The 27,444-nt window shown below is 42.2% G+C and overlaps 1 protein-coding gene across 3 annotated transcripts in view; it reads right to left on the reverse strand.

Annotated features, from left to right (window-relative positions):
- Positions 1-682: 682 nt before the first annotated feature.
- Positions 683-27,444, reverse strand: part of mtcl1 (microtubule crosslinking factor 1) — a 49,425-nt gene continuing 22,663 nt past the window's right edge. Inside the window, exons 4-16 of one of the 3 annotated variants that reach the window (XM_026314584.1) lie at positions 27,029-27,088; positions 25,108-26,493; positions 21,408-21,554; positions 18,551-18,652; positions 17,996-18,220; positions 15,853-16,017; positions 13,887-14,054; positions 11,268-11,540; positions 10,101-10,442; positions 9,159-9,235; positions 7,130-8,705; positions 6,885-6,909; positions 1,719-1,826 (exon numbers count right to left, since the gene is read on the reverse strand). In XM_026314584.1, the coding sequence (XP_026170369.1) occupies positions 6,892-6,909; positions 7,130-8,705; positions 9,159-9,235; positions 10,101-10,442; positions 11,268-11,540; positions 13,887-14,054; positions 15,853-16,017; positions 17,996-18,220; positions 18,551-18,652; positions 21,408-21,554; positions 25,108-26,493; positions 27,029-27,088 (4,539 nt within the window). In that variant the 3' untranslated portion in view covers positions 1,719-1,826; positions 6,885-6,891. Of the gene's footprint in view, positions 1,827-6,884; positions 6,910-7,129; positions 8,706-9,158; positions 9,236-10,100; positions 10,443-11,267; positions 11,541-13,886; positions 14,055-15,852; positions 16,018-17,995; positions 18,221-18,550; positions 18,653-21,407; positions 21,555-25,107; positions 26,494-27,028; positions 27,089-27,444 lie in introns of all 3 variants that reach the window. The other 2 variants (XM_026314582.1, XM_026314583.1) reach the window with 2 other exon arrangements.

Consider the following 27,444-nt stretch of genomic DNA (forward strand, 5'->3'; position numbering starts at 1 on the left):
AAGTCTAAAGTGTTAGCATTGTTGAACCTCAGCTGGACTGTGCATTATTTATTGGAAAATCAGGCATTATTCACACCTTTCTATTCCATTTTATTATTATTCTTATGTTGTAAAGTTGAAGTCATAAAATGGAAATACACAAGTACAGTACTGATTAAATATACTTAGTTACTTCCCACCAATGAAAATAACACAACACAGGGGTAAGTAATAGACCTGATCTTTTGATTTGTTTGTCAGACCAGACAAACATTCCCAGGGTTTTATTACTGCTCTATGTTGCGTGCCAAGCTGGGAAACATGAGCGAGGTAGCACATGTATGACTGTGATGCAAGAGGATTTGACTTCTGGGAGGACACAATCTTCTTATTCACATTGACTGTGTGTGTCTTTGTCCCCCCTGACCCACTGTAATCCTGTGGTCTGCACTGTAATCCACACACACACACCACACACACACACACTCAGGACCAGTCTGCCAAGAACACAAACTCAGGTCTAATGAAAGAGCATATAATCTATCATAAGCTGTATCTAACCTGTGTCATAATGAGATAAAACATGACCAACAACAGATGAAATTCCACACAAATCTTGTAAATACACATTCATATTTATTACCATTTACTATTTACATAAGAGTATACTGTAGCTCATTAGACTTTTCCACATACTGTCCATTTAAAACATTCATATTTTTGTCCCTTTATCCTGTCAAAAGAAAAAAGTAATTCATATCCAATAGTAACAACTGTACAAAGACAGTCTGGTAGGTACAATTATTTACTTAAAAACAGTTCTTATTTTAATCAATGCAAATCATGTGACAACAAAAACAACAGCTCAGGAGTTCCCACCACGACAATTTTTCCCCACAGTAGAGCTGAGTGATCACAAGTGACTAGAGCTCATATGTACATGCACTAAAGTGCTAGTGTTCAAAAGGCATGCAAATATTTTGACTATCTGTACAACTGCCTTCCAAATATGCATAAAGTTATTCGTTTTGTTGTCACCTATCTTCTATGTTTACAGAACCAAACATTCATCCCAATGTAGAAATAAATAAGAACATCAGAAATGACATCATGTGTTTCTGCTTCAGACCCGGTGAAGCAGAAGTTGTTTTTTGTTTGCCTGTGTTGTCTTTCCTCTACTTGGAACTAAACAGAAAACTCAAGCTTCAAAGAATCAAAAATAAGAAACGAATCTACTTTCTAATAAAAAAAGAATAGCTTCAGCATGAAGTGATGCAGGAAAGAAAGTAAAAAAAGTGTAAACAGAGGAGGAAAAATGGAGTAAACTTCATACAGATGCAACAGCTGACCTACAGTTTTCACCTAAAAAAGGTTCAGAATATACACACTTGGGGTGATGAGCAACTCAGGTGTGTGCAGGCACCTCTTATGGAAATGTAGTTTTTATGTCTTATTTTTAATGATGTTACAGTACATTCCAGAAGTTCTGGTTCCTCAATGGTCAGCTGGTGCTACTGTGTGGATCCCAACCCCCCCATTCAGGCTCCATCTGTTTTGAGTCTCTAGATTTGGGGGGGAGTGTCTGAGGTACTGGGTCTTTTTAGGCTGAGGTGGAGGAAGGTGAGAGGAGGTAGAGGGCGGCCTCATGCTGGCTCCTCACCATCCAGGATGGTCTTCCAGTGTCCCGGTGGCGGAAAGGTGAACCTCCTCTTCGAGGCCTCGCTCCACTTGGGGGAGGAGGAGGGGGAGCGGGCAGCCCAGCGCGAGGGGGGTCTGCGGTTGGCCGGGCGGGCCGGTCTCAGGAAGCAGGAGTCCAGGGGCGGAGCCACTGGAGAGCGAGGCAGGTCCTGCCAATTACAAGAAGCTGTCAGAAAGACAGGAGAGCAACGAGGGGTCTGCAGCCGGTCGGCACAGAGGAAGAAGGGTCGTGATGACAGATTTTAACTTAGAAACATGAATGAAAGAAAGTCAGAGAAGTTTGAGCAGGGTCCAGATGTATAAACATAAAAATGGACAAGTGGTCCACTTTGAAGACAGAAAATGATCTTTTATGAAAAAGGATGCACTACAGGTGTCATTTGAGGTGTACACAAATTTGTGTATGCATATTTGTGCTGTGAGACATGCACATGTGAATGGTGTCAGAACAACAAAGAGCTTTATGCATCTGTCCCCTGGATAAAAAATAAAACGTGAGGAAAAGAGGGCAAAAAGAAGAGTGAAGTGTCTGTGGGAGAGTTTTTCCTTCCCCATCATAATGATGTCAGTTTGATCGGGTGAATGATCACACCGGGGCATCACACCACTGGCCTAATTTATAAATAGCCCATCTCCAGGCGCTAGATTTTGGCAGAACGAGCGGGCAAAGCAACAATTTAGTTTTGCTAAAAATATACAGCAGTCAGATTGCAGAGGCATGAGAGGATGAACTAAAGGAAACATAAGTCAGACAGATGTACAGATGACTCCACCAGTGAGTGATGTGCTACACAACCTGCAGGAAGTCCTCCTGAACTGGCAGAAAAACAATTCAGAAGATGAATCGGAGGCATCAGCCCCACATAGACATCTTCATCAATAAATCATGTGTTTATGAATACAGCGGATGGTTCGTGTACACATCGGAAATACAGACAGGCTATGGTTTAATGGGAGGTTTGTGGGTTAACACAAGATTTCCTATGTGATGCTAATACATCTGATCATACCACAGATCATGCACTAGAAATGTGTACAGGAAGTCAGTATACAGGGGTGGCTACTGAAAACAGCAACTGGAACACATTCACATCGACCCTAATGCATCAGTCAAGGCTTTGAAGGACAAATCCACCTTAAAACACTTTGACAATGTAGTGTTTAGCACTGCCACAGGGTACTATGACAGCAATAAATATACTGGCTTTCTAAAAGGAAGAGGAACTATCAGACAACTCAGTCCTGGCACTTTCTCCCAATAAAACAGTATCACACCGGGAGAATAGAACATGTAGAAAATGTATGTGAAGGTAGATTTTTCCTTGAAGCATGCAAAATGTACCAGAACATTCAGGTCATTTCCAACAGAAATCACACACAACCAAGAGAGGTGAGAATGAGCAGGAAGTGATGAGTGTTAGCAGTCGTCTTCATCGGTTAATCTTTGAAAGATCTGGTTAGTGTGTGAGGGGAGAACTGTAAGAAGAGGAGAGATAGCACTGTATGGAAAAGTAAAACATCACAAGAAAACACTACAGTCCATCCAGTCGCACAGGTGGTGACATAAAGAGGAGGACCTGGTAGAAACACAACGTTAGAATAATCCCGATAAGGCCGTGTGCAGCCAAAAACAATCAACCTGTGCTGAGGAATGTGTGAAACATCCTGAAGAGTCATTTTTGTGTCATGTTCACTGGTCCACTTTTTTGTTCAAATATCATTATGTGACACAACCAGTAATCAAAACACAATGTGATGACTGAGTTTGCTTTAAAGAACCATACCAGTGGTTTTATAGGATCTATCACATAAATGACAAATCATAAATAATTTACATTACCGCCAAACTGGTTTTATGTCTTTTCTGTATGGTATGACAATCAACTTGCTGCTTAAATAATAATCTAGTAGGTAGCTCGTTTTAATAAATTGCGTAGTATGACATAATAAAATGTACTACATAAATAAAACTACACTGCCTGCTAGGAACAAGCCCAGCCAAAGTTAGCAGTCATAGTGAGCTCAGCTAATGCATACTGGGTAATGCCAAACTATAACTTTAAAGACTTCCCTGTATATGGAGTAATGAATGTTGCTTAACAACATGTTAAACAGACATAAACCCCATATTTCCATTTATTACATCATTTTGTTAATTTAACTGATGCTCTTTTGATTACATCGTGTTGTTTTCCCCTCTTCTGCAATGATTTAACAGCAGAACAGTTGTCACCAACTGTTTCTGGGTGTATACTCATTAATTCAATTTTTCTTTTACTGTTTTTTGATAATTCTGTTAAAATTTGTATGAAATTTGGGTTGAAATGTGACTATAATGTATGAAGGTGATCCTCAGCAATAAGAATTATCAAAACATTGCTGCTCTTCACCAAAACAATCTTGATAAATGTTTGTTATATATATATATATATTTTTTACAAATCTCATGCAAATCCCTTAAAGTTGCTTTTCATACCACACTAGTGAAAAAGTTTAAGAAAAATCTAAAAATGTATGGTATGGTATTTGAAAACAGTAGATGTGATTTATGGTTAATGGACTTAAACATGCAAAAACACCAGTATGGTCCTTTAACAAAACAGATGTTTTATACCAAATAAACTGAGCATGCGCACATTACACGAAAAAACAGATGCATGGCTGTCGCACAACTTTTGGACACTACTCCGATGGCTTCACACACTGTCACTGTGCTGTCCTGTGAAGCATGCACTGATGAATCGGGTGAGAAAGGGGGAGGTCTGCAGGGCGTGAGGTGAGAGGTCCATGTGGTTGGTGAACCCACCGCCAAAGGTCATAGAGGAAGAGGAACTTACATCCAGGAGACAAGCAGAGTTAGAGTCCCCAAGGAGTTGTTAGTATGACAGTGTGGTTCTGGATCAGGGCACAGCGGACAGAGGGGAGGAGGGAGAGATAAAGCCCACAGGAGAGGAGAGAAGGGGGAGGAGAGGGGGAGATAGAGCGGGAAATGTTAATCTGTAAAATCGGGCGAAGACGAAGAGATACATGGTAATTCTGACATATCACAAGCAGTGAGGTTGACCAGGAGAATGAGGTGGCTGATTTCAGCCTGCAGACCAGACACAGAGCAGTGAGCACACACCCATTCACCTTAGACCTGGAAAAACGTTTGATCTGAGGGGACGATGACCTTGGTGCAGATAGTAGAGATTTCTACCTCAAGGATTAAACATGTATTTAATTAACTCTAGGGCTGCAATATATGTTCAATTAATCAATTAGTCATTCATCAGAAACTACATCACCAACACTTTTAATAATCAATTAACTCCTCTCATTTCTATCTATTACGTATAAAACTGGAAGCACTAGCTAGTTAGCTTAGCTTAGCATAAAGACTGGGACCACATGTTAATTGAATGAAAACAACCTCCGAGGTGCAGAGTTAGAAGAAGTCCTGCATGAATTTTATTTAGGTGCAAAACTATCAGATGTACTCAGGGGGAGGATGATCCCTGTTAGTGTTTTAAGGTGGTTTATTAGTAACATCAGGCTAAAACTAATGCAAAACAATCACTGTGGAATAGTTATAGTATTCACAAATACGTTGTCATAAGTGTAATCACTGGAAAATAACAGCACTGCATTTTCTTAATCCTGGAATGAGCCTTTTAAATCTCCATAGGGGGCAGGTCTCCTTTCATGGAGGCAGCCATGTAGTGCAAACATATTTCTACAGGAGCCCAGAATGAACAAACCAAACACTAGGTTCTAGATAGGGAATCATGTTTTGTTTAAAAGGTGACAGCTATCATACCATCCCTTAAGCATGGAAACAGGGTGGGGTGGGGGGGTGTGAGGGGTACTTAAAAGGTTGCAGTCTACAACCACACCACTAGATGCCACTAAATCTTTCACATTTTACACATAGCACCTTTAAAGGTACTCTATTTTCATTGCAGCTGCTGGACCATAAAATGCTTGTTATTGCGCTTTACTCCTTCCATCCCATCCTGCTTCTGAGCTACGACATTAACTATAGACTGTATTCAAAACAGTAAATCTCTGCAGCCCTAATTCAAGTGAATTAGCTAAAAATAGGCATTTGCATCTGATCCCCTCCCTAAAAATTGTTTCCTAATTGAATTTCCAGAACATTTACTGTGTCATGATATATATCACAACAATCAAATTAAATTACCCAGATCATGATATAAGGTTTGATTCATATCACCCATTCCTAAACCAAAGTTATTTTCTAATTTGTCCGATTGCAAATTCAACTAGTTTGTAGAGGATCCTTTAATATTTCTCCTTTTTGCATTTTTTTTCAGATACAAAACAGCAAAACTATTGTACAAATATAAAATATTAGTCATCCCTAGATCTCTTTCTCTTTATAGATATCTACCATATATATATTACAATAGGGACATATTGTGTGCTTATGTACCATTGCAATCAATTATTTTGTTCTGCTCAAGCTGCAACCATTATCCACAGAAGTCACTGCATCACTTGACTGCAGGAGATAGACTCCAATATTAAAAAAAAAATCACATATAAGACTCACTGTCTGTTCTGCAGCTTAGTGAACAGCAGCTGGTGGCACCTTGATGTTAGTGGACATATTAATTGGTATACATGTGTCTATGTTGCTTAGTGTGCATGTAATGGTTTTAATTCCACAGTGTCTGGAGTAGACACTTTTTCTGAGCTTTTAATCTATATGTGGAGAACTTTTACCAGTACATACAGTCCAGTGAATGACATATTCTTTCTGTTTTATCATTTAAACATGACCAGAAAGACAGTTGGATGGATCATTTATTTTTCCAACACATCAGCTGAATGGGTGGTGAAATGGGCCCGACTGATTTCAGTAAAATTAGTTTGGTATGTGGAAAATCAAACACTTTAAATACTGGACTCACTTCAGGTTGAACAATAAAAGAGGTTGAATGAATATAATTAATTCTGCAGTTCTTTAACTGCAATCACATACAGATCACAAATGTGAGATAATTAATTCACTTCTCCAATTATAGGACACGTGAGAAATAATTCAGTCGGGCCTTAGTGATAGTTAAAGCACAGAAATAAAAGCCAAAGTACAAGGACACAACGCGGTCACTACAATGCAGAGGAAAATAAAGAAAAAACCTTTAAGAGTCTCTGAAGGAAAGTTCAGCATTAATGAGGAAGGTTAAATATTTTAACATTACCATTGCATCAATCAGTGATTTTGATCTGAGAAAAAAGCATGAACATTTTAGTGACCATGCATAAATATAATGCAGCTGGTTACTTGGTTAGCTCTTTTCTGATAAACCAGAGATACGTTAAGGTTTGTCTTTAACTGTTACAAGGAAAATCCAAGGCATAGTCATAAATATCATTTTGTCATAAAACATGGGCCCCAGATCAAATGAATGATGAAGCGATGAATCCAGTGCGGCTGTATATTTACCTCCATACATCCAGACTGTCCTCTGTCTGAGTCGGCCTGTCTGCTGCTGTCTCTACCTTGGCTGCTCTGTCCTCCAGCCTGCAGCCTCCTCTCCTCTCTAACACTCTGCTCCTGCAGCTTCTTGTTAAGGATGCGAGCTGCATTCTCAGCCAGTGTGTACCCCGGGGGAGCTGACAAGTCCTGCCTTATGCTCACCACCTCTGGGTTTTTGTCCCCCTGTGTCTCCACTATCAGCTGCACAGGGCTGGGTGAGCGCCCACGAGTAGTCCGCAAGCAATCCTGCACATTCCTGGGGTCTGTGGCAACAGCCCCGTGAGCAGGGCTAGGCTCAGTGGTGGAGGTTGGTGTGGGGCGTGAGCGACTAGGTGACTTGTTGAACTTCTGCATGGAGTCGTACACAGGGGTGTGGTCGATGATGTTGAAGAGGCTGGAAAGGCCGTCGTTGATGGTGGTGTGCACGGGGCTGTCGCGAGTGGTGGTGGAGCGGGCCCACGCTGATTCGCTGTTGCCCTTCTGGGGTGTGGTGGGGGTGGGAGCACGGCTGGTATTAGGTAGCTCAGTCTTGTTGGACGTGGACAGTTTGCGCTGAAGTTTGGGTGAGCCGTATTTTGGTGAGCAGCAGGGTCGCTCAAACTTGCTCTGGATAACAGGGGAATACTGCACCTTCCTCAGGCTGCGCGATGGGGAAGAGATGGGTGTGCCGCCACCTTTTGGGGTGAGGCAGCGGTGGGGGCTGCTGGTCAGGTTCCTCAGCAAGTCTGTCTGCAGACCCACACTGATGGTCTGGGTGGTCTGAGTGCCCCGTGTGGTGAATCCATTCGTCTGGCAGGCGGTGTCCCGGACCACAGGCCCTTGCGGAGAGCGGATGGCGTTCCTCACAGAGATGGCCACCTCCTTCATGTCATCACTCATGTTTCTGGAAAGCTGAAGCTCTAGAGAGGAGGCAAAGCCCACCGTGGGACAAATAGGAGATTGACTCGGAGAAGTCCTCAGACCCCCACCCTCCAGAAGCCCACATGGCCACCTCCCACTGCTGAACACATCATCCGGCCCGCTGGCACCCATGCCAGCCTCTGTGCCACCCCTTGCTTTGGTCCCCTTGCCGTACAGGTAATCTGGGTCTTGGGCAGTAGGGTGCTCGGCTGCCCCATGTCTGGTGGGGCTGTGGAGGATGTGCATCCCATAGTGCTCCACTCCCACCCCTGTCACCCCTGCTCCATTGCCCCTCAGTGGGGACTTGTGGCAGTGCTCAGGGCTGCTCAGGGTGCTGGTGGTTAGGGTGGCGCTGGTGGTGAGGAACCAGGAAGCTGGCTGGAATGGATCAGGAATGGGCTCTCCTCCACGGACCTCTGTTGTTTTGTCTGTCCATACCTCCCGGGCAGGACCCGGGCCAGAGGTGGATGATGGGAAATCCCAGCCCTTATTGTTAAACTCCTCAATATACTTAAGGTCGTCTGGAGACAGAGGTGGGGTGACATCATCTTGGCCCCGATCACCGTGGCGAGTCTTGTCAGGTAGGAACGGTGAGCTGTCCATTAGCCGCTGGAAGTCACTCATGGAGCACACAGACTTGGCTCTGGACACACACACACACACACACACAGTTAACACACAGTTAACCAACATCACCTTCAACATTACCCAATTATGATCCTTCTTCTTTCTATTCCAACTGCAGAAAAAATCCTAAATGCACCTGTATATTTTTCTGTAAAGCATCACATTGCCTTTCAGTGTTTTAAAACTGACTGAATTATTCATGAGCATAGTGAGCTGGATCACTTCCTCACCATATGACAAACTCTCACAGAAAAAACACCAGGGGGAAACCCACTGTCACGTCAAGTAACAGTTAAAAGAATCATTTTCCTGAGGGTCTGATGAGCAACACAAATGCAGCAGGACTGGATAATCTGTAGCCAGTCAGACCAGTTCTTGGTGATGTCTTTGCAGCCGACATGTATTAAAATGCATAAATTAAAACACTCTTTAAATTTAGTTTCACTCAAAGCTTTTTCATACAAGTTACCTGAGAAGACTCCCGCCACTCATCTCCTCCTCTGGGTACTCAGGAGCACCTTCTCTCTCTGAAATCTCATTCAGGGCCTGAAACACAGCAGATGGAATCTGATCATCTGGAAAAGGGTCCAGTGTAAAACGATTTAAATACAGACAGCGACTTCAGGAGCAAACTGAAGCAGTATGGTCTAAGGAAATCAAGCTATACTAAAACTATGATGAGCAACACAGTTTAGATTTAGATGCTTCTTTTGGATAATAACAACAGAGATACTAAAGAATTAATTTGAGGTTTTTATGTGTCAAATTAAAATATGGTTTAAATTGACTGTTTAAATGAAAATTTTCATTCAGATAAATTTCCATCAAGAAGAAGAGGTGTCCGTCTCAGCAGCTGCAGTAATACTCATTTTCTCCCCACAGTGGAAGTATTTGAATATAAACTACTTTGCCAAGCTTTTGGGGATACATTTTATGGACATTTTATGCTTATGTGGAGCTGTTAAGTCCTTCACTGAAAATACTTCAGGAGGCTGATATGGTTCAGTGTTGGTACAGAGGCAGGAGCGTTGAGATGGGTTAACACAATGTTTACACATTCATTAACTTTTGACTGAAGCAAAATGCAGCTGAGGTGAAAAGAACATCCTGAGGTTGGATTGGGTTTTACACCACAGCACAGTTCTGGTGTGATGTTGGTGCTAGATAAAATCAAAAGTTAACATTGAACAGGGAGACAATGAGCATGTGTACCAAATTTTATGGCAATGAATTAAATAGTTGAATTTTACTATAATGTCACTTTCATTGTGACACTAGATCACCAGAGTGCCAAAGATGTGCCTCTGATTTCCTTGTTGTGCAACAAACTGTACTTATTTTGTTAAGCACCTTGGTTTAATGCTACATTAACAAAAATGACATGTCTTAACAAGAGTGTCATGTGTGTTACCTCCTTCATGCAGGGGAACCTTTTCTCACTCTCCAGTCTGGAGGGTGGAGGGACCTCCACACCGCTCAGGGGGTCCAGCGATAATGCATCCAGGAACAGGTTCTCCGTTGGGCCTTTGAGCCTCATTGCAGCCCCCTGGTGCTCCAGCATGGCCTCAGAGTCTGAGTGGGAGCGAGTGGGGGGTGGTGGGACTGGGGTGGATGTACAGGGGGAGCGTGGAGAGCGAGGGGATCGGGGGGCGTTGCAGGGACTGTCCTGAGGAGAGAACACGCCTCTGTTGCCCAAGCTGCCGTCTTTGACGTCGATGCCCTCGCCTCGGTGGGTGTTCAGCTCTCTCTGCATCTGCACAGAGAGTGACAGATTTGTCACCTCATGTTTGAGGTTAAAGTAGAACAGTCAACATCAGCCATTCATTTTTATCCTGTCATTCTGCACAGTTCACTTGGTGACCTGTATATTGTAGTCTACTGCACCACTGCTGAATAATGCAGTTCTACTTCTTGCTATGTGTCTCCATTCACCAGTGCATCAGCAGTTTTTCTTCTGAGCTGGTAAACATGGTGTCCTTTCCCTGCTTTACATGTTAATACTTTCACACTGTTTTTACATTAACCAGGGCTCGTTCCTACTCTCTGCTCTGATCATCAGACTCAATCGTGCTGCCGTTGGTTTAATTAAATCTCACAAAGGGCATCAATTATTTAGTAATCATCAGTATTTATTTTATCTTGCCTTGACAATTCTACCAGATGACAGAGAAGATAACGGTGTTGGGTGATCTCTCACATCAATTTGAAAACATACTCACAACACACACATTCATACAGAGTTTAACAAGCAGCTGCTCCAGATGACACTAAACACAGAAGAGGAAATATTACAAGTCACTTATCAAAACCTGGGATTTTTTGTTGTATAGGATTATTAAATGTGTTTCATTAACATATCTTTGAGTGTCAGACTTTCAGACTTTGTCATCTACTGTTTTCGACGAGCCTTTAAAGTGGCTTTAACATTTGCAATTCCATGAAAACTGAGGATTATTGATGTGATCGAAAGCTCCAAAACATAAATGGACCTTGCCTTGTTTTAGTGGGATTTCTGGCTTTAACCCTCTTAATGTTTTCATTTTTTTTCTTAAGATCTTTCTTAAGATCCTATACTTACCCGCTCCATCTTGCGGTGGAGCTCTCTTATGTTGCTGTTCCATTCCTGCCGCTCCCGCTCGAAGCGCTCCACGAGCTCGGTCCTCTCGCGGCTCCAACTCTTCTCCCCGTGCTGCAGCTTCCAGCGGAGGTCCAGGGAGGTGTTGTGGCTCTCGGCCAGCAGACGCTTGTGCTCCTCACGCTCCTTTTTCAAGGCCCGCTCGGGGTCTCCCACTGGCTCCCCTTCATCACCCTGAGCTTCACCTCGCACCTTGCTTTGTGCTTCCTCCTCCAACTGGTCACACATCAAAGACACAGGGGTCTTTATTAAACATTATTTAACTGTACATTATAATATTCTAATGGTTGTGTTAGAAATTTTTACATATGATACATATGAGATGACAAAAAGGTGTCAAAGTATTGGTATTTGTTTTCCAGCTGACAGAGACACAGCTATAACTTGAGTGAGGGCTGCCCTTACAAATATATATTTCAAACCACAATGTGGAGGAGGGACGTTTCACATGTGCTGTAGAAATCTTCAAAGCCATGAAGACAAGAGGGAAGCCACTGTGGAAGATCAGAGCTTTCTAATCTTCAGATGGCCTTCGGTTCTACAACATAACGCTACAAACCACAGTCTGAAGCTGTGTGAAGTCAAGGCTTCCTTCAAACATCAAGCCTACATAACTCCCATTCACAAATGTCTGCCCTGTCTACTTTTATATTGGGCTTTAAAGCTGCCCGATTACATCCCGGACAGGATGGCATGTACAGTAATAACTGCTGACCCAATGCTGAGAGCCAAGACGTAAGACATTATAAATATAGCCAGTTAACTTAGGAGTGACAAGTGACCAAACCAGAGCATGACACATGAGGCAGCCTGAGCAATGATATTAATATCTGTTAACAGTGATTCACAACATTATCACCATCTGCAGACACAATACAATACACATATAAACACATAGACTGCAACTCTGCTCTGCTCTAATGGGCTCTGTAAAAGTCACACATAAAAAAGAGCAAACTTGAGGCATATTTCTGAAGTTTTAATCAGAACAAAGCACAGCTCAGCAAGCAAAGGTCTTAACGTGGTGTTATCAGATAAAGCTAAGTAAATTAGCTCGTACTGAGGCACTCAGCGACCTCTGCTCTGTGGATGTTTATAAACCATGTAAAAGCTGCACAGATCAAAAGCATGTGGGTTAAAAAGATAATCTCCCTTCTATAACTCAAACCTCTTAATTGGCTCCCAAAGCTGCAGTTTCCTTTTTATCAGATAAAGCTGAGAAGAGACGCTGCTCTGACACTATGGGTTTCAAATGTTATCTACAGCGTTCAAGAAGTGAAACATCCAGTATCCTCAAATTGACAACATCTCTTTGTGCCACCCCTGTACCTCTAGAAATACACCTCATCTCACTGCAAACTGTTTGGGACAATGGGTGTTCAACAGTATTTTGTCCACCGCCAAAATAAAAAACATTCTCCATGACAGTTACACAGCTTTACATCTGCAATAAAATGTCATTTACTTTTTACTCATTTTTGGCCACTTGGGGGCAGCAGAAACAGGCTGTGAACAGAACAATGACAATCATCTTTAAGTTAATATGAAAAACATGTTAATAAACAACTGCTTCTTTACACAACCAGCAGTTGTTTTTCTTTGGGATTATGTTACTGACAGCTGGCAAATTTAAATCCAATGTTCACCCATTTTTAGCTCTGTTTTTGGTCTCTACCAACTCCGGAAGGGAATATTTGGCTCTGTCCACTAGCTAGTTGCTAACTTTGTCTTCTGTGTCAACCATGGTTAACATGTTGGTCATAAATCTATCAGATTAAAATGTGTTTGATGTTTTTTGAGCAAAAAAGTGGCCAAAAGACAATTAATAAAGGTGTTTTAAGAAACCTTAAACCTTTTTCTGGGCGTCAGTGAAGCATCTTTCTGTCCCATGATGGTGTAAATGCTGTTTGATGAAAAGAATTCAGGACAAACAATAAACTGATGATCTTGGAGGCCTTTCCTGCAATTGCAGATTTCAATATTTTTGATGAACTGATAAAACCAGCTGTCAGCAGCCTCTGTGCAAAATGACTGGTATCAGCTTTCATGTATTCATATCAGCCAAGATGAAGATCGCCTACCAAATATTTACACTGTCATTAGGAATAAAGGAGTGTACTTTAACAGCTGTCTTCAGCTCAGTAATAAATGTACACATCAAACAATTAGACACAATGCTGAATTAATTTGTTTGCACAACGACAGAATATAATGCCAAACAAATTATTCATCAATTTTTTCTTGGATGGCATCCTTCCCTTTCTAATTAAATTGAGGGGTGATTATGGACTGAATTATGTCCACTGTTTGTCACATGCAGTATGAATTAAGAAACAACTTAGGGGTATTATTCCTTTGCTGCACTTTTACACTACTTGGCCCAACACAGGAACTAAAATTACTGGTCAAAAGAGAAAATGATCTGACTTGTTACCAGTTTGCCCTAAGTGGAATTTCTTCCACAGGAGAGGCAACATGTTAACTGTCGTCTTGCACCAATAGTTTTCTAAACCAGACTGTGTCCTGTCCCTTTAACGGCGGGCGCTGAGATGCCATCTGTACCTGGGCCACCTGGCACTTCATCTCTGCCCACTTGACCTCCCAGGCGGCTTTGTCATTGGCGTAGGACTGCTGTAGTTGGCATCGCCGTGTCTCCTCCTCCCGCAGCTCCTCTCGAAATTCCTCCAGCAGCGTCCGCAGAGCCTGCAGCACCCGGCGGTTCTCACCAAACTGCACAAAGACAGGCAGTAAAGCATTAACCTCCTAGGACCTGGCGTCCACATACGTGGACATCACATTTTTCGTTGTCTGCACCATAATACTTATACCACACTTCTCCAGCTCCAAACTCACACACACACACACACACACACACATCTCATTCGAAATGCTATGACTGACATCAAGATTGTACACAAATTACACAAAGTGCTTCATGTTCAAAGATAATATCTGGTTGTTATATTTACTGGTTCCACCTAACCCCAAATAGCTAGAAGAAACCTAAAATGCAAGCCAAACCAAAGCTCAGGTCTTGGGAGGTTAAGGAGGCATCACACCAGCACCGGCAGCACTCTGAGGCCACAATATGATCTCAAGTGCTAAAAGGTCAGAGCATGTTAGCCCTGTGCAGGAATATGTATGTTTTTGACTCTATGACCTCAAGAAGAACAGAATTTTCCTACTTCATGGATTCCCTGCTGAAAATCCTCAAGGATGGAGGTTCTCCTTCAGCAGCTGTAAAACTAGCAGCACGGCATCTATTGTAGCGAGCTTACAAATTAATTTCTAGATTTGCTTGTTAAAAAAGCTCTATTTACATTTATTGTTTCTCAGATAAATGCATTGTGTGGCCATACAAATAAATCTATACAAATACAAATAAAGAATATGACTTGACATGAGTATCAGTATAATAAAGACGCTGACTGGCTGCCATAGAGTGACTACAGTGGATGCAGCACATATATCTCACAAGCTGAGAACTATAAGGGTGTAGTGACACCCTCATTTAACTGTTGTTGTTTACATTTGTACTCTACATATTCTATATAGCTCACCAAGGGTGCTGAAAGTCCACATGAGCCGTGGCCCATCTACAGTAGTTACAGTATTTTTATATACCTCAGCCCAACAATGTGAGACACTGGCAGCTCCAGGATGAATGAATCAGGATTTTTCCCTCAACAATCTGCCGACATGCTTAAAGTCTTTCCAAATCCTCACTGAAAACTTTCCATGACCTCTTTCCGGCTTAACATATTATTATCTCACTGTGACTGCAGGAACCATCATCTGTGCCTGCTGTAGTAACCATGTGGACAACTCTTACTAAAGCAAGTCTGCATTTCTGCTCTTGTGCATAAAGTTTAACAGCCTGTAGCATAAACCAGATCACAGAGGAAAGCAGCAATATCCGGTCACTGTACAAATCAGATTCTTGATGTGGAAAAATCAAAACACAAGACAAAGTAAAGCACTTAGGGCTGCTTAATAATGCATCCCACCCAAAATGTTGATGTACTTTCAGAAACCAGATCTCAACACACTTAACTCTGTACCTGGTAGAAACATGCAGCAGCCTCACAAACACAATTCTGTTTTTTCACGTTCCACCATAACTGAGAGGCCATGTTTTCGTTTGAACAATATGCATGAAATTGGATGTACTCAAAATAATTTCTGCCTCTAGTCTAAATAGATATCTGGGTCATAATTCTCATCTGCATACCACTGCCAAACAGCTCTAATGAACGGCTGCCAAACATTCGTTAGAAAAATAATTAAAGGCATAGCTATGGTAGAGCTCCAAATTCCCTCAATACACTAATTCACTAGAGAAAATATATCTAATGCCTAATTTCTTTGCACTACAACTTTATGCTGAAATAAAATTTGGCCAGTGTCACCTAAATAATGAGCTATTTTCAAGCTGTTGGACAGTCGTGTTTGAAAAATATCAAACTGCTTATTTTGGTTTTACATCCTATCACCCATCAGCCAAGTGAATGTCAATAACTGTGAGTACCTGTCTTTGATGCTGCAGGTGTCGATCAGGTGACTGCAGTGAGATGATGGGTGTCTGGTCCATGATGTTCCCTGGAGTTTGACACAGCCTGTCATCACGATCCGGCTCCCCCTCCTCCTGCTCCATTATCACTCCCAACTCTGGGATGCCCTCCAACTTCTCAAACTGGAACAGATGTACCAGCCATGAAAAGCTGTGTTTTAATTCACGCACTCAGTTTTTTCTGTACAAACACATTCTGTCACATGTTCTCACTCAGCCAAACTATCCCATCATGCAATAGGTAAAGGGCAGGGAAACATTTAACCAGTCCATCTGAAACGACCAGTACTGCTACTCCCTGTAAAAGAATATTTAGTGTGTTTAAAGAGTTACTGGTAAGGGTAACCATTCGCCTTCCTAAACCCTAAAAACTGAATGTTAACACACTTAAAATGACATTATAAACATGTACCTGCTTTGAGATGGACACTGTGCTTGCTCATACACTCACCTGTCATTTTATCAGGTACACAAAGGTAAAAATATTGCGGTGCCTTCCCACTGTCCCACAGTAAATCCTTCTTAATGAAGATGATGATGTTCAGTTTCACAGAGGAGAGAATGGTTCAGTTTGTCACGTGTTGTGACAGCATCCATTTCACTAATACGTAACAACTATCAAAGTCTGTGAGTCCATAAGGAAGGACACTAGAACTGGGCTTCTCTTTTGTGCTTTCCTCTACTTTAGAGGCATTTTTTCATTTTCTGTTCCTTAATCTGGGCATATTGAGACTGTAAATGTGAGTAAAGGCTTTTAGATTAAACCTGACTAGAGAAAATGTTCTGCCGGGGGTCAATGTGAAGTCAGGCGTATTTAGTAACATTCAGCCTCGGTACATGTGGGCTCCTCAGTGCTGCTCCAGCTGCAGACACAAATTAGTTTTCCTGATAACACACTGTATGAATAAACTGATAAATAAAAAGAAATTCATTTCTGTTGAAACCACAGTTATATAACAAAACAAAGTGATCTGTATTATGTTTTTATTAACAACAGAAGTGGTTTGTTTAGTATAAACAGAGGGAACTGGTTGGACGGTGTGAGCAGTGATTTCCATCGCAACCGAGAGAAGATCAGTAATCGCAAAAACTCAATCTCTATTATCAGAAAATTCAACAAAAAAAAAAAATCTCCAACCAAACTACCCAGTGATCAGTGGGGAAGTGCAGCACAGAGATATGACTGCTTATCATCTAAACATCCCCTGATAAACACACACAAACCAGCAATACATGAATCTTACAAAGTACGAGCTTAATCAACCAGAAGTCCAAGAAGATAAGAAAAGGTGAAGCATCGACTGCTGAAGCAACAAGCTGAACAACAAATGTAGTAGCTCAATCAGCCAGGCAACCAGTTAATAGACCATCAATCAGTCCTGCAGCGGTACCTGCACCCTGGTGGGAAATAACGCACCTCAATGTGATTCAGGACGAGTCACAGTTTCCCTTTCCCTTCCAAATAATGAACTGTAATGTATCATGAACAGTACATGCAACATCTTTAGTTTTTCAATATACTCTCAGTCAGCGGTTTATTACGTTCACCCAGCTAGAACTAATGTTGTCTAATCCAACAGGTGTGCAGTCTACCTGCACTGATGCAGGGCTGGACAGAATAATAAAGACAAGTGTGAGTATAATGCGTGGACAGTTTAACGGCAGCACAATCTCCAGCCTCTAAAATAGTGTTAACAAACTTTGAACATTTTCACCTCGATGAAGGGCAGTTTATTGCTGGACTGTTGCATTAGTTTTAAATAACTGAGGGTTATTCTGACATTTGACATCATTTCTAAAGAACAAAGTGTAGACAACAAAAGAACCAAGCAAAAAGAACCAGAAAAGTGAATAAGATCAAAATTATTTGTCTCACTTGCAGTAAATATCATGCAGCCTTTGATAGCACATATAATACATTACAGTAATAAGATTACCAAAATCTGAGACGATTGAATCTCTACTCATAATTCCTGTGGCTCTATACCAGGTACAGAAATAGTGGATAGTGGATAATTAAAGGAAAACCTGTGGAAACCATGCACAGTAAAATGGATCACTGGGATGTAAATCATTCAAAAACAACATCCCATCCACTTACCTCTGGGTGCACCGTCCCCTCTCCAGTGTCGTCCTTGTAGCTGAGCCTCCAGTGCATAAGTATCCACCTGAGCTTCATGTAGAAGATGATGGTGTTGCGTCTGAACAGGCGAACCTCTTGTTGCAGCATGGCTCTCTCCTGAGCCCAGGGAACCTCGTGACTCTGAAGCCCCTGCAGCTCCAGACCTCCACGCTGGGCCTCCAGACGTAAACACTCATCCTCTGGCTGTAGAAGAAATTGGGAAAGAAACTGAGAAACATACTGGACAGAAGCGAGGGTCATTTTGTAGGAGTACAGTAGATGACATGTTGAGCTTGTTTCTATGAAAGATATCAGGTTGGCATGTTGCAAAAAGAAAACAAGGATTTTACGGAACTTGTGTCAGATTGAAGACATTAACTTCTCATCTAAAACAAATTACTGCGCTGAATATTAAAGCTGCAGGCCTTAATCAAAATTGTGTTGAAATTTCAGCAGCGTAAGTGAAGTGTGAAACTCCTGGGCATGTGGTCATGTTAAAGACACTGAAACATAGTGTGACTGACTGGGTTGTACCTGAGACAGAGAAACAACAGCCTCCCGTTCCTCTGTCACTGCTCTCAGCCTTCGTTCGTGTTCCAGACGAAACTGGATGTCAGAGGCAGGTGTGTCCCGGAGCTGAACCCACAACAGCACAAAGCACAGTTACTTTACCAGCTTTTTGGATCAGTAACATCACATTTTGACATCTCACACTCATTCTGTTTTAATGTTTGAGATGATTACACTTGATAATATTTATAACTTTTTACTTTTAAAACTTCACTAAGCAGCACTAAAAAATCTCAAATGAGATCTGGCTTTAAATCATCCATAACAGGCTCTGCTGCATCTTAGAAAATGATTATAAATTAATGCTGCACATTTCAGGCTGAGGTATTTCTTCATCTGGCAGCATCAAAGCTTTTTGATCAAACCTCAAAATAAGTTTTTAAACCATAATGGAACGGACAGACGTTTTTAGAAATATGCTTATTCACTGTCTTTCCTGTAAGTCAGATGAGATGACTGCAACAATCTCGCGTCTGTCTGCTGAACACCCAGTAGCTGTCAGCAGCCAGTTAGCTTAGCTTAGCATTTAGACTGGAAACAGAAGGAAACGTCTATCATGTCTCTGGGAAAGGAAACAAAAGCTTGAGCTAAACAAGGTTTACTAATAATATCTTTTTTATCTAAATTAATACAAAAACCAAAGTGTAAAATCAACACAGAGGGTTATGAGACAGACTATTTCTTGTCTGGAAACTTCCTGCAGTTTTATTAATTGCCTTGTTTCAGATATTGTCTCCCAGTATACACTTAATTAAAGTCATTTATGAAAAATACAGCAATTATAATAGGAACTAGTGAAAAAACTGTTCTTAAGGGAAATGAGATGCTGATGTTTATGGTTTTGAATGTAATGATTGTTCTTCAGTCATCACCTTGTTTACAAGAAATCCCTGAGTCATGTTTTCCTCTTAAAAAAAAAAAAAAAAAACCCATAAAGTGCAGACTGACATTTGGGAAATGCAGCAGTTTATAATTCCTGTGTGCAGGCCTTTACTGTACCCTGCAACAGTAAGTTGAGCTGCTCAGTGTGTACTGACCCTGGATCACCTCCCTGTCAGCCCAATGTCAAATGCAAATCACACAGGCCTACAGTGCTGCACTAATCCTGCCATATCCAAGCTGCTTTAACATTGATTCATTTCACCTCCCAGATTACACTGCGGCACAGGGACGAGAAGAAATCTACATGCATGTGCCGTAACGGTAACTGTAACAGTTATGTGTCTCATCACCTCTGCCAGTGCTCTGCATTGCATAACAGCAAACAATTTCTCTATGAAAACAAACACAGTGCAGCGATTATGAATTACACAGCTGGTTTATTAAACAGCTGAGTCACTGAGGGATTTAACAGAGCTGTGCTGATGTGTGCAGCAGCTTCGTTACCACTCGCCTCTCTGATTGCAGAGTGTGAAAGCTGCACTTTTACATATGTTTCATTTGCTCAACTGGTGCCAAAGGGCATCACGGAGTATATAGACTCAGCTATGAGTGCAGTGGCAATTGTCATATAATTTATCAGTAATGATTTTGAAAACTGAACCATGCAGACATTTATAGCAAATATGTCAGCTACTTTTTGAGTTTTGAGCCAGTCTGAGCCAGCTGTGCAGGACTGCTGTGTCGTATATTGGTACAATACAGGCTGATTCACTTGACCCAGAACTACTACACAATCTATTTTCTTCTACAAAGAAGTAAATCACTCACAAAACGTCCAGGGGCATATGGTAAAAATTACAAAAGCAAGACGAAAATGCTAAATTAAAGTTGAAAATAAATGTCAGTGGCTGTGAGAGTGGATATTTAGTGCAAAGGTGGGGTGAGTGAATGGAGTGAAACTGTGTTCAGTATCTAAAAGTGACACTACACAAACTGGACTGAGTGGCATTCTGATTAGAACAATTCTTTTATGAAAGTGTACGAAAATGTAATCCCCAATCATTCAAAACAGGCCAAATATATGTGGCTAAAGACTTAAAACACTTTCGAATGAAGTGAGATGTGAGATCTGCAAATTCAGCAGAATAATTAGACCAATAATTAACCAGAATTAGTATCTGTAAATGTTATTTATTGCTCTGACATTCAGCAAATTTGTCTTGCTTGTTAATATGCAAACACTCCAAAAATCAACCCCAGAACACTAATTCTGTGCTGAGTCTACATCTTTTTTTAATTTTATATTTGTACATGAGCAGACAACTTCACAAGCCAGACAGTGGAGTATTTCTAAGTGTTTCTTTTATTAGTGAGGATGCACTGATTTGAAAATCAGCTTCTTCATCAACATCTTTTCATCAGTGTCATCAGCTAAATTCAGTTCCTAATGATGGGGCACGGGCCTCATGTTAAAATGATTCCAATGAGCTGCTCACACTGAGTTAAGAACCAGGGGTATTAGATTGGTGATTGTTATTGCAGATACCAAGAGCTGATGTATTGGAATCAGTATCAGATTAGGAAACCTCAGACTTGTGCATGTTAATCAGTATGGCTCAGTGCTGTGCATGGTTCTGTATGTTAACAATGTCATGCTTTTGTTAGTTTTGGGTTTTTTTGGAGTGTCCATTCGACCTGTGGAGCTGTATTTGACAGCTGTTCCTCCTGGAAAACTACAGCTTTGTTGATTTACAGTAAAGGCATAAAAAAAACAACTGGTGATGGAGGAATCGGAAGAAAAGAGCATCCGGGTCAAAAACTGCCCTGACTAGTACTTTAGACTCTACACAGAAGGCCGTTGGACGGGGTTCACAGTGGAGCCAGTGTTAATTCAGTCCCACAGGTGGAAGGGGAGATGGAGGAGGGAGGAGGCACTGACCTCTGCTCTTAAAGCCAGGGGCCTGTGGTACCTAGTGAGTCCCGTGGCTCCCCTGCTCTGGGATTGGCCACCACCCTGGCTCTGGCTCTGGGGCTCCACGCCTCGCTCCTGTCCTAGACGCCACTCCAGCTCATCCCTCTGACCGGACTGTGAGTGACGTGGGGTGGGAAAGGGGGGGAAGGGGAGGTGGGGAAGGAGTGTGGACGGTGGGTGTAAAGGGTACAGGGGATGGGTGACAGGTGTAGGACACAGGGCGCAGGTAGTGGTGGTGGTGATGGTGATGGTGTTTGGGGAGATGTGTGAGGTGGATTGAGGACAAAACAGACAGAAGACAACAGACAACGGGGTGAGGGGTCAAGGAAAGAAAAACGGGTGGGAAGAACAAAAAAAACAAAACAGAAATGGGTGAAGAATATAAGCAGAGGGGGTAAATTAACTAACAGACTACACGGTGTGGAGAAGAACAAACGGACTAGAGTACGAAGAAAAGCGCAAAGAGAAAGACCAACTTAAAGATGACGGCGTATGAGAGAGATGAGAAGAGAACGAGAATGAGGATGAACAAAATCATGGGCTGAAACATCTGGCGGGAGCACAAAGAGGAACAAAGAGAGGGAATCGGGGGTGGGGGTTGGGGGGTGGGGGGGGGGGAGAATGCAAAACACTTGTTATGAAGCGCATGCAATGAGGGATACATGAGTCCAAACCAACAGCTGAGAGATACCACGGCAAACTGCAGAGTGAGAGCTAGCACGCTAAATGTTTTCAACACATGCCCGTGCACAGCAGTGTGTGTTGTAGATGCAGTCAAATAAAGAAAGTTGAATCTTGAGCCTGTATGATGCAAACTGTTTTCAGACATTACAGCATTTAAAATACATCAGTTGAGCTTCATCCCACTTTGCAGAGAGCAGGAACTTCATACTATCAGTGTCAGAGAGGTATCTACAAGAGTGTACAGCTTCACCAAAGGAAAGAAATTGGGATGTTTTCTTGTAATTTTGAATTCTGTATCTTTTAATTATGACAGCATTTCAAAATTATGACTGAATTAACCCACATGTACCAGACACTTTTATTACATAAGTACAAGATCTGAATTTGACTGAATTAGTTGAAGCTCTGAAGAAATTCGACAGTGAGAAAAATGTTTTATCCAGATTCTGGTGTATTTAAGAGCCACATTGTGAAATTATGACATACAAAAGTCCTAATCACAATAATATTTCAAGCTCTTAATAAGATAACTATGATGAAAATCTTTTGAAATTATGAAGAAACTTATCTGGTAATCACTTTAATCTCATACTGTAATTATCAGGTAAATGTCACAACAACAAAATCTGCCTCTGGTTTCCTGTAATTATAAGATGCTAAGTTATGATGAGTTATGGGAGTCATCATCGTGAGGGCAGGTCTGCAATTTTTATGTTGATATTTGTTACCTTAATAATACTGTAATAAAAAGATACAGACTTCATAATTACAAAACAAACAAGTCAAACATCAAAACTGTCTCAACTATGAAATGTGAAATTATTATTACGATCTAGATTTCATTATTGCAAGAAAATGTTTCCACTTTTTATAAGATAATTTCCACTTAAAAATCCTGCAATTGCAAACTAAAATTCTCTCTTTCTCCCTCTGGTGAACATACACTAACATACTTTAATTGTATCTTCTATTTTTAAAATGTATTTCCTATATTTGCATTTTATACTGTATGTCCTAGTATTTGCAGCTGCAGTGATTTTTACTCTGCTTTCTTATATATTTTAGACTCTAAGATTCGGACACTTTATTAATCTTTCTTAATGGACAAAGGCCTTCTTGCTTTAAACAGGTGTGAGATGTTAGTACAGTGGTTAGCTTTGACTAACCCACCCAGCATCACCCAGAATAACCAGGCAGTCCTACAGGCAGGAGCAAAGCAGGAACAAGTCATTGGGTAGAATGAGTATGGATGCAGCTTCAGTCTATTGTATCCCTACAAAGCAGGCCTGGCTCTTAAAGTGAGAACTCTTTGAAGAGTTATTTCATACCACAGTCTGGCTGATTAGACAATCAAGATGTCGGCCTGATCATGCAGCACAGAGATAATGTACCTGCTCTGGAAGAGTACACAGTATGTTGACATGTAGACTTGCACTAAGCTGCAATAAAACAAAGACAGAAAGCGGGATGGCAGCCAGCAACGTTCTTCCACAGGCAAGTCACACAGCACCATGCAATTCTGGTTTAGGCTCTTTTTGTTGAACAGAGGTTATTTTAGACAGTGCACACACTTTTACAGTTTGTTTCCCTGGCAACACAATCTCGTAACCAACCCCACGTGTGTGTGTGTGTGTGTGTGTGTGTGTATGATGATATGTTGTGCAAACAGCTACGCCATTTATGCGTCATAATGAATCGTACAAATGATCGCGTGGTGTAGCTGAGCTGTGAAGAGAAAAATATTTACAAACTTCATCATGCAACAATTCACTGTGTCAAGAAAACCTTTGAATTGTGCCAAATGGAAGAAGCTGCCAAATCTCCTTTAGTACTTACTCCATTCACACCAGGCAACCTTTCAAGCACCTTCCTAAGCACGCACCCTTCCAGGCACCCTCCCCTGGGCCTGGCTGACTGGAAGGAGGGCGGCTGCAGACAGTGAGTGCAGGGAGAAGGAGGCAGGCAGGGTTGCTGGCTATGAGGATGTGCATGGAGATGCAGATGTGAATGTGGCAGCAGCAGGAAGCGATGGTGGTGGCAGTGGGTCAGGGGAGGGTGGCAGTGGCCGTGATGGCAGTGTGGTAGAGCAGGGTGGCTCATGGTAGAGCGGAGGGCCCGATATGTCACCCTGTGCTGACACTAGGACTGGGGGGATCCGCCCAAAAGTCTCTAAAACTCAGCGCTTTAACGACAGGTTGAGGTAGTTTTTGCTTTGCTTTTGGACACTTGCATTATCATTTGACAGACAAAATATCCCAGTCGAACTCCTCACCTAATAAATTAATCCACCTTTTTCGATCTGTGTAAAAATACATCCTTACAGTACATTTAGACTAGGCTAGGCTAAAGTTGGTAGCTGTTATGCTACACAGGACATCATCCTCTGGTAACATTTGTATTTGTACGAGCATAAGAGGTATGTATTAAAATACACTAAAAATCTGAATCTATCCTCTAAGCCCTATTTGTCTACAACTTAATGAAAGTTTCACTTGCAGGTGTGGTTGGGGATGGTGTTTGCTCTGCTGAGGAAGTACAACTGCCTTTAATTAGAGCTGATTTTTTGCCGATTTAGGATCTCATTTAGTTTATTCTGGCCTGAAATGGCCCACTAATGACTGCACTCCTCACATAGAGGACCATTTAAATCAAACGTAAATAAATTTTCACCACAAATACACCACTTGTTTTACTCATGGCTATTTATATATCTGGATTCTCCCTACTGCTAAAGACAATTTTGTAAATAGTTTTGTTTTGCCTACTGCGCATTAAAACAGTGATGGACTCTAGCATGTGATTCTCTTGTGTTTCCTGTGACAGGGTATCTCTTGGATAACCAGGAGAGATCTTGTTTGTACTGAGGTAAATCTGGAGCATTGACTTCTCCTTAACAGCTAAGAGGCTGACATCTGAATCTACCAAATTCTCTAACATTAAAAACAGTAGAAAAGGTCACAGGAAGTCTGTTCGTCAAACTTACCTGGAAGTCTGTCACAAGGTCTCTTCCAAAGGTGCCAATGGGAGAGTCGCGGGACATGGAGGTGACTGTGGACAGGAAGCTGCTGGACTCCGTGAGGTTTGGCATGGGTGACAGGTCATCTGTCCTGTCTCTCAGCCCCTCCCCAACATGGTCCAACTTCTCCATGAAGATGTGTAGCTCAGTGCGGAAAGCCTTCATGCGAGTGTTGATGGTGTCCAGGACTTGAGTGTCTGGTTTGGATCCAGTCAGTGTCCCTGCCTCCAAACTCTCTCCTGTTGTCACCAGCAGCCTGCCCTCAAAGATCAAACTGTCAGTGTCAGTGATCAGCCGGTCAACCGTCTTCCCCAGCCTTTCTGCCTCTCGTTTCACATTGGTGAATGACTCCCGCTCTTCCCGCCTGCGATTGGCCAGTTCAGTGACGCTGAGCTCGCTGCCATCTGAAGGTTTGATGCTTCCGAACCCTGAGGTGGTTGTTGTTTTCTCAAACAGGTCTTCAGAGTCACTCTCACCCCCAATTGGGCCCTCTCTCTTGGGGTGAAGAAGAAGAAGTCGCCCTGTCTCCTCATCCTCAGCTGCTTCTCGTCGGCCCGTGTCACTCTCTGCATCGCTGTCTCGAGGGCTGCCGGTGCGCAGGCCGAGGTGTGCGGCCAGGTCGCAGCGCTGGACGTTGGACATGAGCACACGGTTTTCATACTGCAGCTTCATCACTTTTCCACTCAGCTCATTGATCTGCATCCTCGCTGACTTTAGCTCCTCCATCATCATCATCCCACTGCTGGAACCATTCCCCCCATTACCAGGTTTAAACAATCCTCCTTCACTCGCCTCCTCACCCACCAGCCCAGAACTGCTGCTGGGGCCAAACTTGAAGCGATTTAGTTCAGATGTCAGCTGCCTGTTGTGGTCCTCAATCTCTGAAATGGAGCGACGCAACAGCTCAGCCTCCTCCTCCACAAACTGGAGATGGCGACGTAGCTCACTGGCCGACTCCAGTGCATCACCACCATATGGCGATGAGGGCATGCTGGAGAACGGTTCCCGGCCGAAGCAGTCCCTTTCATACTGACACCGGATGTCTTCGTTTTCCGCCCTCAGGCTGCGGTTCTCCACCTCTAGCTCCACAATCTTTCTGCCCAAAATGTTAGCCTCTTCCTCCACCAGCTTGAGTCGTAATCGCAGCTCAGCCTCTCGAGTGGTGTGAGGGCCTCCACCAGAGCACTCACCCAGGGGAAGGGGACTGTCAACATCTCCGTAAACTGACTTGTACTTTTGCAGCTCCTGCTCCAGTTCATCCTTCTCCCGGCCCAGCTTCGCCATTTTTTTCCTCATCAGGCTGGACTCCTCTTTGGCGAACTGGAGCTGGCACCTGAGGTCTGCACTGTCTTCCTAGAAGGGGGATAGGGACGAAAATAGCACAATTAAAAATTTGAGCTGCAACAACTTTTGCTTTTAGAAGAGAGTAAAAGAGAGCTACATGTTGTAGCAAAAAAAAAAAAAAAATTAACTTGAAAATTGGAGCCTAAGCTGAAAATAAATAAATAGGGCAACACTCAATTTAAAGCTCAGTAAACCGAAGAAGAGCTGATTCAGGTGACATTTCTTCATCTATAGGTCAAAACAGGAATAAATTGTGTGGATACGTGGGACTAGTTTCAATAGTGGATTAATACAGATTTAGTGAGTGAATAGCAGGACAGTATATGTGGGTTTCAGTCAACATGAACTCACCCATGTTGACTCTACTGAAGGAACATGTCACTCATTGCATTGGTGTGGCTCTTTGTGGTGTTTCAAACAATAATGGGCTCAAGGGAATTAACTATATAACTAGATAACATATGCTTTGGCTACACAAGACAATTATTGGCCACCTGTGATTCTGGGACAAAAGGGACAAAGTATTTGTAGAATGTTGTTTTACCTGACTTGTGGATTTCTTGTCTTTAAATGTTTCTCTGCTTCCTCGTCTCCTCTGTCCAGTCTGTAAAGCACCAAAACAAAAAGAAAAATATAATCGAAATCACTTAAAAGCTCTTGAACTATTCCCCCAACAGTCATTGCTATTGTTGCATAATAGAAAGGGAGTAAACCAATAAATGCAATAAAAGCAGCTTTGTGAATTCAATACTAACGATCTCTGCAGCTTTAAGATGCCATTGATGTGCAATAAGTGACTATGATAGTAATGATGGTGCCTCATAACAGCAATGCAGTGGAACAAATGTGGCTACCACGTACATTGCTAACTCAACTACTTTGAAGCAGACTCTGCAAAAAGCCAAAAGGAACATTAATCCATGAGAGCGTCTAATATTTCCATCGTCAGGTCGACTCTGT

The sequence above is a fragment of the Mastacembelus armatus genome, chromosome 17 (genome assembly GCF_900324485.2).
Source record: "Mastacembelus armatus chromosome 17, fMasArm1.2, whole genome shotgun sequence".
Taxonomy (NCBI): domain Eukaryota; kingdom Metazoa; phylum Chordata; class Actinopteri; order Synbranchiformes; family Mastacembelidae; genus Mastacembelus; species Mastacembelus armatus.